Genomic DNA, 13,407 nt, shown 5'->3' on the forward strand with positions numbered 1-13,407 from the left:
AACAACAAACATTTTAAAAAAGACACAAAGACATCACCTCAGCAAAAAAGGAAAGTCCAAAACTCTTCTACATCTGCTCAAATTTGAGCATAAACTAAATCTTACTAAAATGCAAACATCTCCTTTAGATTTAAAAGAGCTACTTATGCTTCATCAGAGGCTATTGGAAGACACGTATACAAACTTGTCAAGGTGTTAATCAATGTTCATTAACATACTTGCATTCTAAAAATGCTTTTTTCAGGATGAAATATCAGGTGAAAGACACTGTATGTGGCCCATAAGCCCAAAAGGAAAAGAACAGTATATTATAAAATTGGAAGAGGCTTACTGATTTTCTTTGATATTTACTCTACTAGAGTATTTCTCACTCATCATCTTGAAATCCCTAGTTGCAGTTAAATAAATACCATTCCATATAATGGTATTTTCTATCCACTATAACCACAATCTTCACTAAAACATATTCACATTTGTGGCTTATCCATTTAATCACTTCTAACTTTTATCCAAAAATTACTGATTGATATTATTGTGCGGTAGCACAGCACAGATCTAATTACTTTCTCAATACCCTTACTGAAATCTGACTTACAAGATTTGATCAGGTCTCTCTGACTCCTGATTCAAAGCCCACTTAGGTCTTTGGGCATTCTTTTATTTTATGTGAGTAGGTTTTGGATCACTTCAAGAGTGACAGTGAAGTTTCATCCAGGCTTCATCTCCCTGAACAATATCAAGTCTTCTACCTTTAGGTTTAAAGTACTACCCAAATATCTGAAAATAAAACTAATATATAGGCTCAAGGATGTGTGAGTGTGTGTGTGTGTGTGAAATGTAGGTATAATCTAACCTCTGGACATAGCAAAACAGGCTGCAGAATAAACACAAGCCATTCCCTGCAGGGTTCTGGCAATAGTTTACACTAAGTGGCAACTCATTACTGCTTTAGATATTTCTTGAAATGCCAGTCATCTTGAACTCTTCTGGTATTTCCTGGGGTGCAATGGGCAGTTGCCTACACATTCTGTATGGGGTATTTGATGCCAAATCACTGTGTAACATCTTATAAGATTACCTAAATATTTATGAACAAAGAATAAAAATCATGTATGCATATGCACAAACCCCATCTAATTTGTTTAAATAATTTCAGACACTAAAAAACTCAATTTTCATATCAAGAATTCCTGGAGCAGACAAACATGAAGCAGTCTCTCAGTAGTGGGAGATGTTAAAAGGAGCTCCTGTAAGCTGCACTCCAGACAACTCCCACTGAAGTGTCAAAACCACCTTAAATCTTCTCAGTAAGTCCCTCCCTCTATTATGCTGAATTCAAAGGAAGTGTATTTATTCATTCACTGATTTCAAAGAGGACCAGGATATCAGTCCTAATATGTCTGGGGGATAGACGAGTCATGGATGTAAAGGCTTGCTGCTGCTGCAGAGTAACAAAGAGAAATTCCTCCCAGCTTGAACTGAAACGGACATCAACATGGAAGGCTGCAGGAAGTTGTTATTTCTACTCAAAATTCTAAACAGCTGTTTTCAAGGCAGATTAAAAGATTTTTCAATGTTTGGATTCAACTCAAGAGCTTTATCTAATGCATACTTTGTATTTGAGTATTTGTTGAATTAGAAATTTAATAGAGCAGCTGAGTATTTTAAAATCTTTTGGAAGATGCGAAAAAGGGATGTGAACTCTAGCACACCCTGTAAAACATAAATTTCTTACCAAAAGAATATGTTATTCATGTGCTCTGTACATTAGGTCAATTATTACTCACTTTCTTTGGAGAACCACCAAGTGCCTCCACCCTTTCTAACAGAGCACTGTAATCAACTGTAGTAAGAATAGCAGAATTATTTTAATACACACCGGTGGCTCAGGCCTGAGCTCAAGAAGGCTTGAACAGTAAGAGACTAAGAAGGATTTGCCATCGTCTTTCCTTTTTAAGAGGGAAAGAAATTAATGTTTCCTTGTACACCTCTGTAAATAATTTCAATTGCACATAAATAGGGAACAATTTATAAAAAGGAATGCTTTAAATTTGGCCTCCAATTTAAACACTTCTGTTATTTAATGACAAATTCCATAAACAATCTGATACCAAAACTTCTTCCACAGCACGTCTTTCATTTCCGCTAACCCAATTTAACCTCTCATCTTCCTTGCACTCAGCAGCTGTACAAAGCACAGTTTTTGTACTGACATCAGCAAGTGACTGAAGTGTTAGTGCTAAATGTAAAATGCCTTCTAAAACCATGACATTTTGTATTGAATTTGGAACCAAGTTTGATACAACTTGTACTGTTATTTTAATATAGTATCACCTTTCATTAAACCGTATCTTGTTGGGTTCCTGCTGGGACCTGAGAACTGAAATAGCACAAGGCTTAATGCATGGCACTTCATTTTGTGCAGCCTGGCTCAGGCCAAGAGAAGCATTTCAAATTATTTAGATAACCACACGGATTAAATACCCAGCAAGATAGCTTGCTAAGTCATTCATCATTTGCCATTCCTGGCCTGTGCTTGTGTCTAGCAATGTTTTCACTAGAAGAGCCATTCAGATGAATGGAATGCACATCTCCACTGAGTCTCCCCTGCCCAAGCAGCAGTCTAAAAGCGTCTCAACCGGCCTCCCATGCTCTTTTCCCCAGATATGTGAAAACTGGCTAGATCCTCTCGGTCATCATCTTCTTGCCTATCTTCCCTCTTGGTTTTGCTTTATGAGCCCTGTAACTTTACTGAATTTTAGTGTATTAAAACATTATCTTCTCCTTAGTTCAATCCCTCAAAAAGTTCACAAATCATCCTCTTACTACTCTTTACCCCTCAACTCAAGAACCAAGTAGCTGGAATTAGTTCACACCATGGGGTGTAATTCAATTTCATACATAATATTGGCATCATTAAGCAATATCTTATCTTAAAGGTTATTGGAGCCTAAGTAACTTAATGTCAACTCTCCCTTCACAGAATCCTTTCACAGAGGTGGATCACTCACCTCTTTTCTCACTGCAGATCTTTTGGCCTTTGAAGCCTGTGGCTTGGAAGTAATTTTTGACCCTGTGGCTTCTTCTGAAGTCTGTATTAATCCAACTGTAAAGCTGCCATACTTGCATTTTACAAACCTCTCCAAGTTACCACCCATACTGTCCCACCAGGACATGGAGATTCTCATAAAGGCTTTAATCATATCCCAGCAGGACCATTATACTTCACTGTTTGCTGGTTTGACTATTACTGTTTTTAAACATTTCAAGTCCAAGTAGTGTTCTGTCACTATACTGCTCAACTGAGCTAAGACATCTGGACAATCCAGACAAGAGACCAGTCCTACGGCCCTTGAAGAAACAGTTCAAGGTGTGTCTCACTTTAAGAGTCACCTTAATTGCACTTTAAAGAAAGTGCACAGCATGCTTTTTCCACTATATGTTTATCACTTTCTTCTTGCTGTAGTTCTCAGAAACAGAAGCAAACAGGAGCTCTTGAAGTCCTAAAACCTCCCATCACTGAGGTACCCAGCTGCTTCCTAAATCAGGTGAAATTAGCAAGTACCTAATAGGTCTCCCCATCTTTTTGCATTAAGTGACAAGCAAGTAACTACAATGAGTGTCAAGTGCAAACAGGAAAACTCTCCTGACAGTGTGTCTGTAGTTATTAGTATTACTTGGATTTAAAACCATTCCCTATTCCACACCCCATGAACCACTGTAGTTTTGTCAGCTTATTCTTCATTTTTAAACGAACTGTTCCATTTTTAAAATTTTATTAGGCAAGTACATTAGATGTCATCAGCATAACATGTGCTTTCATTTCACAGCACTCAATCAATCACTGCCACAGGAAAAACACTCTCTGGATAACAGAACAAACAAGAAAAAAATTGCAGAAGATCCAGAATTATGAGCATTTGGACAATGTTAGCAGTGGACCTTCATTAAATAGCTAATAGGTCTGAATGGTACAGTTGGAGGTGTTACAAATCACAGACTAACACATATTTTAGGACATTTTCCACAGTCCTGGACAATCTGCTCCAGCTGATCCTGTTTGAGCAGGAGAGTTGGACTAGGTGATCTAAAGAGGTCCCTTCCACCCTAAGCAATTCTGTAAGCTGAAATACACTTAGAAATTACCCTCTCTCCCTTTAAATCCTACAGTTCTGTTTTTAAATGAATGTAAATGCATTGTTTGATAGGCAGGAGTTACCCCACTAACCAGCAGATATGTGTTTTGTTGTGCTGCCTGTTTTTGCCAGAGATAAACTGATTTTCCAAACCTTGCTGAAAATTCAGCTATCAATAGATTCAATGGAGCAATTGTAAGTAATGGGACAGAGATAAAAGGACCTAGAACAAAAGCTGAAGGCTTAGTCTTGAGACCAAAGAGTACTATGAGGTCCCTGTGCATACAGAAATAAGGAAACTGTTAAGTCTTGTAAAATATCACTGAACTTATGACCACTGCTGCAATGCCAGCAAGGATGCCTCTGGCTTTGTCCCATGCTGTGTGCAGTGGTGCAGGATGAAAGCATCAGCCACCACCTCCCCAAGGAGGCAACAAGTGTGAGTATACAGGTTTCTCCTCAGCTCCTGCTTCCCTAAGACTGTCAGCACCTCTGTGTCAGAAGAAAAAGCTCTAAAGGGTCACAGAAGACCATTCATTCCAAGGAGTAAGGAGCAAATGGGGACAGCACTGAACACCTGGCAATCACTGGGTAAACTTTGCAAAAAACATAAACATTGAGGAGAGGACCATTATAAAACATGACCGAGATCACTTGGTAAGCCAGGCTTACTCGAGTAAATGCTTTTTAATAATTGAGGCACACACTAAGTTAAACATTCAGGGACAAGTAAAACAGTGCAGAGACCACTCTTTTAGAATGGGACACCTATAATCTGAATTACACCACTATGGAAAGAAATGAAAGGTATGGCACAGCAGACTGAGCTCCATTAGCTTCTCTAGTTTAGCTTGGGTAACGCCTGCAACTAAGTAAATGTATAAGACCACAACCAAAACTCAGGTGCTTTAAGGTTCACATTTCTTAAAATATAAACCCCCAGGGATATGTGTGTAAACACACACGCACTTTTACTAACTTTCATGCTTTTTTAAAATTACACATCCATAGCCTTTGCGCACTTAGCTACAGGGAAGGGAAATACTGAATCTTGGTTTCTTTACGTAGCAGAATTCCACCTTTTTTTCCAAAAGAAGTTTCTTCTGGATAAAGAGTGCAAAGCCAAGCTCTGTTTTACAGCATAGCAGAATTTGGAGAGTGATATTTCTCTCAGGGCTCCTTTCTTTTCCGACCTTATTTAGGCCTCTTTTCTTTTCCTACAGCATTTCTCTAAAGTGCCAAACTGTACAAGCTATCTTAAAAAAAAAATACATATAAAAACTATTCAGTCATTATTCATGAACCTCTCAAGAGCAACTGGAAGTGAGAATGTGCCTGTCCTTACAGCTGCTCTTAGGTAGTTGTTTCCCACAATTTTTTGCAGCTTTTATGCTGATACAGGGTAGATCTCCTTCTAAATCTAACAGTTTACTTTAGAAAAGTCTTGTTTTTACAGAGATTTCAACAGCTCTGTTACAAATAAGTAGCAAAAAAACTTACATGTGTCAAAATAGTTACACTGACCACTTTGAGCACCTCTGGTTAAGATGCATTTTCATTAGCATTTTGCAGCTGACCTACATAAAATAATTGTTTTACTTGGAAATGCCTTCACCAGTTTATCCTTTCATTAGGTTAGATCTATGCTTTAAAAGAGGTTTCTTTTCTTTGTTAGAACTGGCCGTCTAAAAATTTTTAGATCACTTGTAAAAACAAAGAAAAAAAAGTCACAAACTCAACTGAGGCATCATGCATACTGATAGTTGCTTCTGCGGCAACTCTAACAAAAAATTCTCAGCTTACCAGCCCAAGAAGAAAAAAAGCCATGAATGGGTGATTCACAAGGAAAACATTTGTTTTCACTGTAACAAATGAGAGGATTTCAGGTGGCTGTGCTTTCTTATATCAAAATATATAGCAGCCCAGAGAAGGAGTAATTTTCTCCATGAACAGCTAAATAGGCATTGTTAGGTAAGTTCTCCACTGCATTTACTCATTCCCTATGTTAAGTCAGACTCTGGGAGTCACCATTTCAAAGGCACCTTTTCTTTGGAAAGTTCCATGAGAAATCAGTTGTGGCCAGCTATTTTATTTTTTACAAGTTCTGGCTGAAATTAGAAAAATGGGCCTGGTAAAATGGTACTAAGAGGGGAACATGAGCCCTAAGATACACATTCTGAAGGCCTCAAATGTAACACCATGCTGCAACGACAACCAGTATCAATAAAAGCTTATTCAATCTTTCAGCACACATTCACACACACAAAAAAATTACTCTCGTGATACAACACATGAGAGGGATTCTTTCCAATTCTCCCTGGAACACTGCAGAGCACAGATCTGGCAGTGAAGGCCAGTCAGGGAAGCTACAGCTTTCGACTGTCTGCACTGTGTATATAGAAGTTATAGCTGTATGATCTGCATGTAACATCCCATAATCTCTCCGTGTAGGTAACTTCTACAAAGTCTCTCCTCCACTGGCCTCCACTCTTCATTTCCCAAGACACTACAAGGCAGACAGCAAGAATCACACGCAGATAAAGCAAGCACAAGGTCCAGCCCGGCTACAGTGAGAGCTGAACTCATTCTTTTGCGTAGCAAACAGGAGCCAGAAGCTGCCAGCAAAGCTGGAGGCAGGAGTCAGGTTCAACAACAAAGCTGTTTGCAGTACCAGAAGAATGATCTAGTGACTCTCCTGCGAGTCCTTTCAATGTCCTAGATACAAGAACCAAATCTTAAAATCTTATGGATTAGAACAATGCAGCTATTTCATTCAAACGTTTTGGTGATAATTTATACCAAATCAAGACTTGACAATTTGTGATTAAATTTATATGCATCTCCACTGCTACGACTAAAATCAAAACAAAGCAAAGTCCAAACAATACTTTACTGCACATCTAAAGGTCAGTGTCCTTAGCAGCCAATCAAGAAAGCACGGAAATATAAAAAGGTCTGCCAAATAGCTGAATGAAAACTTTAGATTTGTTTGACTGAAACCAAAACTCAATTTGGAACAAAATGTAAATGTTCAGCTTCATGTACAAAAGTTGGAGCCCTCACATCTCACAAGAGACCTAAGCCATATGAATTTAATCATTTATGGATCTTGATTAAGCTTATAAGCATATATCTGAAGAAACATTTTAAAACTGGCTATATGATATTTTAAGACACACAAAGCACAGGGCAAGCAACACAGGACCAGTTATTGGGTGAACATGCAAGGACCAGAACAATGGATAAAAGCCTTCCTATATGTAAGATCCCTAAAAATGCTTTTTGGCATCAAATAACAGACTGAGCTGAGTCCTGAGTTCTGATCCAGAGATCTATTGATTATATTGCTAAGTATTACAAACCACCTAAATCACACACAATCATTCTGTAGAGGCTGACTTCTCAACCATAAAGCTGCACTTCAATTTTAAAAATAAAAAAACTCCTTCAGTTATTTCAACCTCTTTTTTAGAAAAGATAACCCAATGGAATTTTTATTCTAAAACTGAAAGACATCAAAGGTGACAACATACACTCAAATTATTTTAAAGTCAGTAAAACATCACTCTGTCACTAAATATATTGATCTTCAGTCTGAAGTCATTTTTCATAACTTTTCAGGGGGGAAAAATGTGTGCAAGAGTCCTTATTGCAGGCCTTCAAGTTTAGCCGTCCTTCAGTTTGCTGCTATACCACTGTACATGCATGCATTCATGTTACAGAGCTGCAGAAACTACATGTCTATGTCAACAGATGTGTTTCTTGGAAGAAAGCAACAGAAATCAAGTTTATTCAAATGTTTGCCAGCTACCATATGCTGCAATACTACTTTAAATGCAACATAAGGCTTTGGGAACATACTTTTACTGCTATCTACACTTTGTTATTTACTTTCCATTTAGACTAAATACCAGAGACGGGGCACACTAAGGGGTGCAGTGTCCTCTTTGTAAAAACATTCTACCCGTTGTAGTATTTAGAAAGAAAAAAAAATATACAGAGCCCTACATTACTCTTGACCACTTTCAGCAGCTGCACTTTCATAGGGAGGCTCCGGGAAAGATATTTTTACATATGGCATTAATTCTGGGAACTTTTAATAATGGCCAAATATAATTAAAAATTATGCAAAAATTCCTGCCATGAAGAGAGCAGTACAGAAACTACTCTGTTTGAAGAAAAAGCAATCGTTTGCTCATATTCTGAGTCCATAAAAAAACAAAACACACGTGGTACGTTTTTAATATTTGAACTACATCAGGCCCAATTCTGCTCCTATGTGAAGCAAGTGGCAAAACTCCAGAATGCAGCAGTATTGAGCCCCTGATGTTGTCACAAGCATTCAAATAAACAAACAGGTCTGTAACACATTCTAAGCTTCCACTGTGTTCCTCTAAATGAATCCAGACAGAAAAAGAAAAGCACATTTCATTGCACTTCTGCAATACAAGGATAACAACAATGTCCAACCTTCTATTATATAGAACTCACCCTCTTAAAGTATTATCACCCAAATGTCTAAAGAGAAATAGTTTCAAAGAGTCAAGAAAACCTTTGTGCACAAATCTGTAGACAGCTCTAACAAATCTGGTTTTTGATCTTTCTGAGCTCCTAACAACAATTTTTCTCTGGACTTTCTCTGGACTTCCACAAAGTGCAAGATACAGGGATGTTTTCACATGACCCAAACGTGGGCATCTCCCACAGCCAGCTAAATCCCCTAGGCTCTTTTACAGACAATAGAAAGAGCTGTCAATGTTCTGAATCATCCTCAGGGGAACATAAGCTAAGTCTCTGCTCTCAGTCTCTTCAGCAACTCTAAAAGAAACTGCAGGATTTGTAACTCACTTAAGTTATTCAGCATTAACAGTAAAATGGCATAAGGATGGCATCCAGTTTTTAACCAGTGGGAGAAATTTTGCTTTGTCCACATCTTCATTTTCTGCTATCTGTGGTTTCATTAATAATATGACTACTGATAAACTAAAAGCTGAGTGCATCTCTCAGATCTTAACTAACTCTGAAAGCTTGGGCCAAAATCCAGCAAGGCCCTTAAGCACTTGCATAATTCTAAGCATATTGACATCTAGGGTTCGAACTTAAAGGCATGTCAAAGCTCATCACTGGACCACCGCCAGAGAACTCAGCACCTTCCTAAAAGAAGTCCCTGAAGCTCAATTTTTAACTGAAGCAATATCTGTGAAATATTTTCCTTCTTGGGCTATGTGTTTTAAATGTGTCTTAAATGGCTGTAGGAAGCATTCCCAACTCCACTACACTTTTACTGTTGAGTTTATGGCAAGTCCACCTTTTTGAACACTATCCCACAGAAAAGCCAGGTCTGTTGTTTTATGACACAGCTGCATACACTTGACAATATGTCCAGGCAGCTTCTCCTGCTCTGGAAAGGAGCCAAACACCACACACAACAGCTCAGGAGTTCATGATACATGTGCACCATGATAAAGTTATTGACCCAGCTCTGGTGAAGCCTGTCTCACCAGTGACATGGCATACACTCCCAGGACATGAAGAGGAACTCCACTGATAAAAGTGAATCTCGAAATTCCTTATGCTCATGTTTATAGTGTAAAACGCTAAGGTTAACACTTCTAAGACATACAAAAAAGCAATTTGTGTGCCAAAATGGTCCAAGGCTAGCTGCTACCCTCTCAAAGAATGACTGAATAAATACATAGAAATACTCACGCCACAAATCTGATGGTGTTTGTTACACTTTGAAAGCAGTGGGTCTTTCACCAGACAAAGCCCCTGACCTACACAGAAGTCTTGTCTTCATTAACAATCACATGGTCGACATTTACTGAGGTAATGTATGGAAAAACTACTTAAAACAGTAGACACTGTTTTAGAACAGAACTACACAACTTGTCTCTGTAGCTAAGAAACTGGATCTAATTTTGTTCCAACCACCTGCAACATTTTAAATGTTTTCCCTATCGGATTATTAGAATAACCCCACGTGTTTGGTTGCCTCGACATCATTTTATTCAAGTCAGTTCTAAGTTATGACATATGCAGCAAAGGCTGGAATACTCTTTGGTGTGTGACATATGTGCCACAAACACTCTTTGACTGTTACTGTTAGTTGATGCTTGCAGAGAAAAGCACTGGGTGATACACAGCAGTAAATTACTTCCATAACTGTTAGTTTGTGGGATGGCATAACCTAGAAGTCAAATCACAGCCAAACAGATGGAGAATGTGTATGCCACAAAACTGTATCACTTCACATTACGTTTATATCCAGAAATGGTGTTTTCAAAACAATCTGCTTCTCCTACTTCTGCCAGAAATGGCATAGTTTAAGACACCATTTCTCTTGAGTATTTTCCTTCCCCCTCCACCTCCATGCACAGAGATGCTTTGGTTTTGGTTTGTTTCCTCCCCTCTTTCTTTTCTTTCTAATAAACACACCATTTTACTCCACAAGGCATGAATCTTGTCAATTTACTGGCTAACATCCATTCACATGTACATCAGAAGCCCACCAGGGAGTGTCAAATCCACAGAACTTTCCAAAGCTAGATTCAAAATATGGACCTCTTACTTAGCTGACAGCTGTGTAAAATCATATGCAGCCAGACAACTCCCCAATGACCACACAGGTGCATGTGCTGAACAAGGCAAGTTATTCTAAGACCAAGATTAGTTTATACTTGAAAAGTTATCTTCAGAAAAAGTTTTTCTCATGGCATAATGTGATTCTGAGACCAAAAACCACCACACCCTTTTTAAAGGAGGGGAACATATTAGCTCAGCTAGGTAGAGAGGCTGCAGAAAATCTGTGAAAGCAGCCAAATTTCAGAGGTTTTCTGGGAAGATATGACAATCATTTGGCCTCAACACAGCAAGCAAGCATTAACCAGGAATACTACAGCTCATTAATGTCTATTTTCTCTTTTATTGATAACTATAAAATCAAACAGGTGTTTTAAGTACAAAACTGCCTATGGACAAGGCATGTAAATTACAGATTTCCACCTCAATTGTGCTCAATAGCATGCATGTAATTTCAGGACAGCCTGACTTGGCTCAAATGGCTCTGTGCCACCAGTTTCTCACTCCACCCACCACTAGGAAGGAGCCCTGAGGAACAGGACTGAAGCTGTTACCAGGATTCAGCCTAGAAACTTGCCCATATGATGTAGAGCCAAACTGGTCTCAGATCAGGAAACACAGAAGCAGCACTGAACAATCTTCTTCTAAACTTATACCTTGCATTCCTCACCAGACTGAAGGCTCAAAAACTTCACCCATGAAGAACAAGCAGTAATTGCTTGCAATTCCAAGTCTTTCGGGTAATATTCCGTGCATTCTCACCTATAAGCATTTATTCGCTTCAAAATTAGGAACTTTAACCCAATTGCCCATTCCTCTTACTCCTCTCCAGAAGTGAGATTCCATGATTCAGAACTGAGCTACTTTTCAATCCTTGGAAAAAATCTCACCATTGGTTTGAACTACTCTTATAACATCTGAGGGGACAACTGGCACGACTTCACACAGTGCCAACACAACAATTTTATCTGTTGTAGGGAGTGCTGGAAATACCTGACTCATCAGTTTAAGCACAGGAAAAAAAACCCTTTGGTCCCCTCAGACTTGTTGTTCTGCATCACCCACCTACGCTAGCACATAAAAAAGCCAACTGTTACTCCTCCAAGTGCAGCACTGACAGCAGAGATCATGTGACACGCTCATTGATAGAAATTTCATGTGCTAATAAGCACATTCTCTACATGGAAGCTGAAAATGAGATTATTAATGTCTACTCTGATCCCAGGTTCATAGAGATGTAACACAACCTATTATATGAATAGAATGTATGAATTTCCAACTACATAGACCAATTGCTCTGACAAATGAAAATATTTTATTTGCATTTTTATAAAACTCATCAGGATTATACCTAAACATTGTCCACTGCTCACAATGTTAAATTGGTTTAATAACCCTGAAAAAAAATCCACATACCAAATAAGGTAGTTGGTATCATTGTGTTCTCATTTGAAGATTATCACTATGGATATGCAACTAAAAAGCTAGATTAAAAACAATACATCTGTACGAAATGGAAAAGAGAATTGAATAAACTCTGCATAAGAAAACATAACAAAGACAGAGACAAGATGCTACTTATCATGTATATCAAATTCAAAGACCTTTTCTGATGACTTACTTAGAAATTGAAGTTTGAGCAAAAGCACGCAAACACTTTCATTTGCTAGCTCTTCCACTGGAGTGTTTTCATCACAAAGTAAACAGCTACGTCTGTGTTTCATCCTGCCCTCCATCCTTATGAAGTTCACATACTTCTAAAAATGCTACTTACAATTTATTTTCTGTTTTGAGACCAACAAAAACAAACACAGCCAATTCAGCTACAGAAAACAATAGGTAATGGCCCAACAGCCCTACTGCTGGAAGTGTTGGAACACCATTATTGCCACTGATTAAGGGCACGTACCTCTCTCACACTGGGGTCCAGTAAAGCCATATGTGCAGGCACAGCGGTTCGGAGCTACGCATCTCCCTCCATTTAGACATCCATTTTCACAGACAGCTGGATCAAAGAGAATGCAAGAGTAATCTTTATTGAGCTGTTTTCAGAAAGACATGAAGGTATGTACTTGGCCAAATTAGGTAAACTGGTAAAAATGGTAAACATACCAAACTCTTTTCCTAGAATCTACTTCATGACCTTTTACTACTTCCTGGCCTCATTAGTACCATGAGCTCATCTTTTCAGTGGAGCATAACACAAATACAGGAATAACTACAGCTTTTCTGATGTCTCAGAGCCTTTCTCTTTGGGATAGCTGGACAATCCCATAACTTCACAATAATATCTTTCAAACTTGTAACAAACAAACGCTGATAGAGATTGCAGATAAAAGATGGAGAGGAATATTTCATCTCTAAATCCTCAAATGTGTTTGTTCCTTCTGTAATAATCCAGTATTAAAAGGCTGTTTGCTGGTGTTAAATAAATAAGGCTACTAACTAGGATAGCAAAATTTAATTAATATCTATTCCATGTTAATTCAAGATACTCTTCCTCTGTATCATGTTGTCACTAGCTTCAGAAGTCAATTTTTTAATAATAAACTCCAAAAGAAATTCTTCTCAGATATAATTAGAAAATACAACATGCACATGAAAAAGGAGATTTTAAATACAATTTCATGTTCATTGAGTAATGTTATTCTTTGTTCCATTTCACATTCACTTCAGTAGAAAGAAGATT

The 13,407-nt window shown here is 38.2% G+C and overlaps 1 protein-coding gene across 4 annotated transcripts in view; it reads right to left on the reverse strand.

Annotated features, from left to right (window-relative positions):
* The window catches only part of FBN1 (fibrillin 1), a gene marked incomplete at its 5' end in the record, with an annotated part of 142,985 nt that overhangs the window by 107,096 nt on the left and 22,482 nt on the right, over positions 1 to 13,407 (reverse strand). For all 4 annotated transcript variants that reach the window (XR_014616473.1, XM_084214115.1, XM_084214116.1 and 1 more), the window contains one exon: positions 12,628 to 12,723. Coding sequence is in view for 3 of the 4 variants with exons in the window: in XM_084214115.1 (XP_084070241.1) it covers positions 12,628 to 12,723 (96 nt within the window). The remainder of the gene's footprint in view (positions 1 to 12,627; positions 12,724 to 13,407) is intronic.

This window comes from Fringilla coelebs (assembly GCF_963513975.1).
Source record: "Fringilla coelebs genome assembly, chromosome: 12".
NCBI classification, from domain to species: Eukaryota; Metazoa; Chordata; class Aves; order Passeriformes; family Fringillidae; genus Fringilla; species Fringilla coelebs.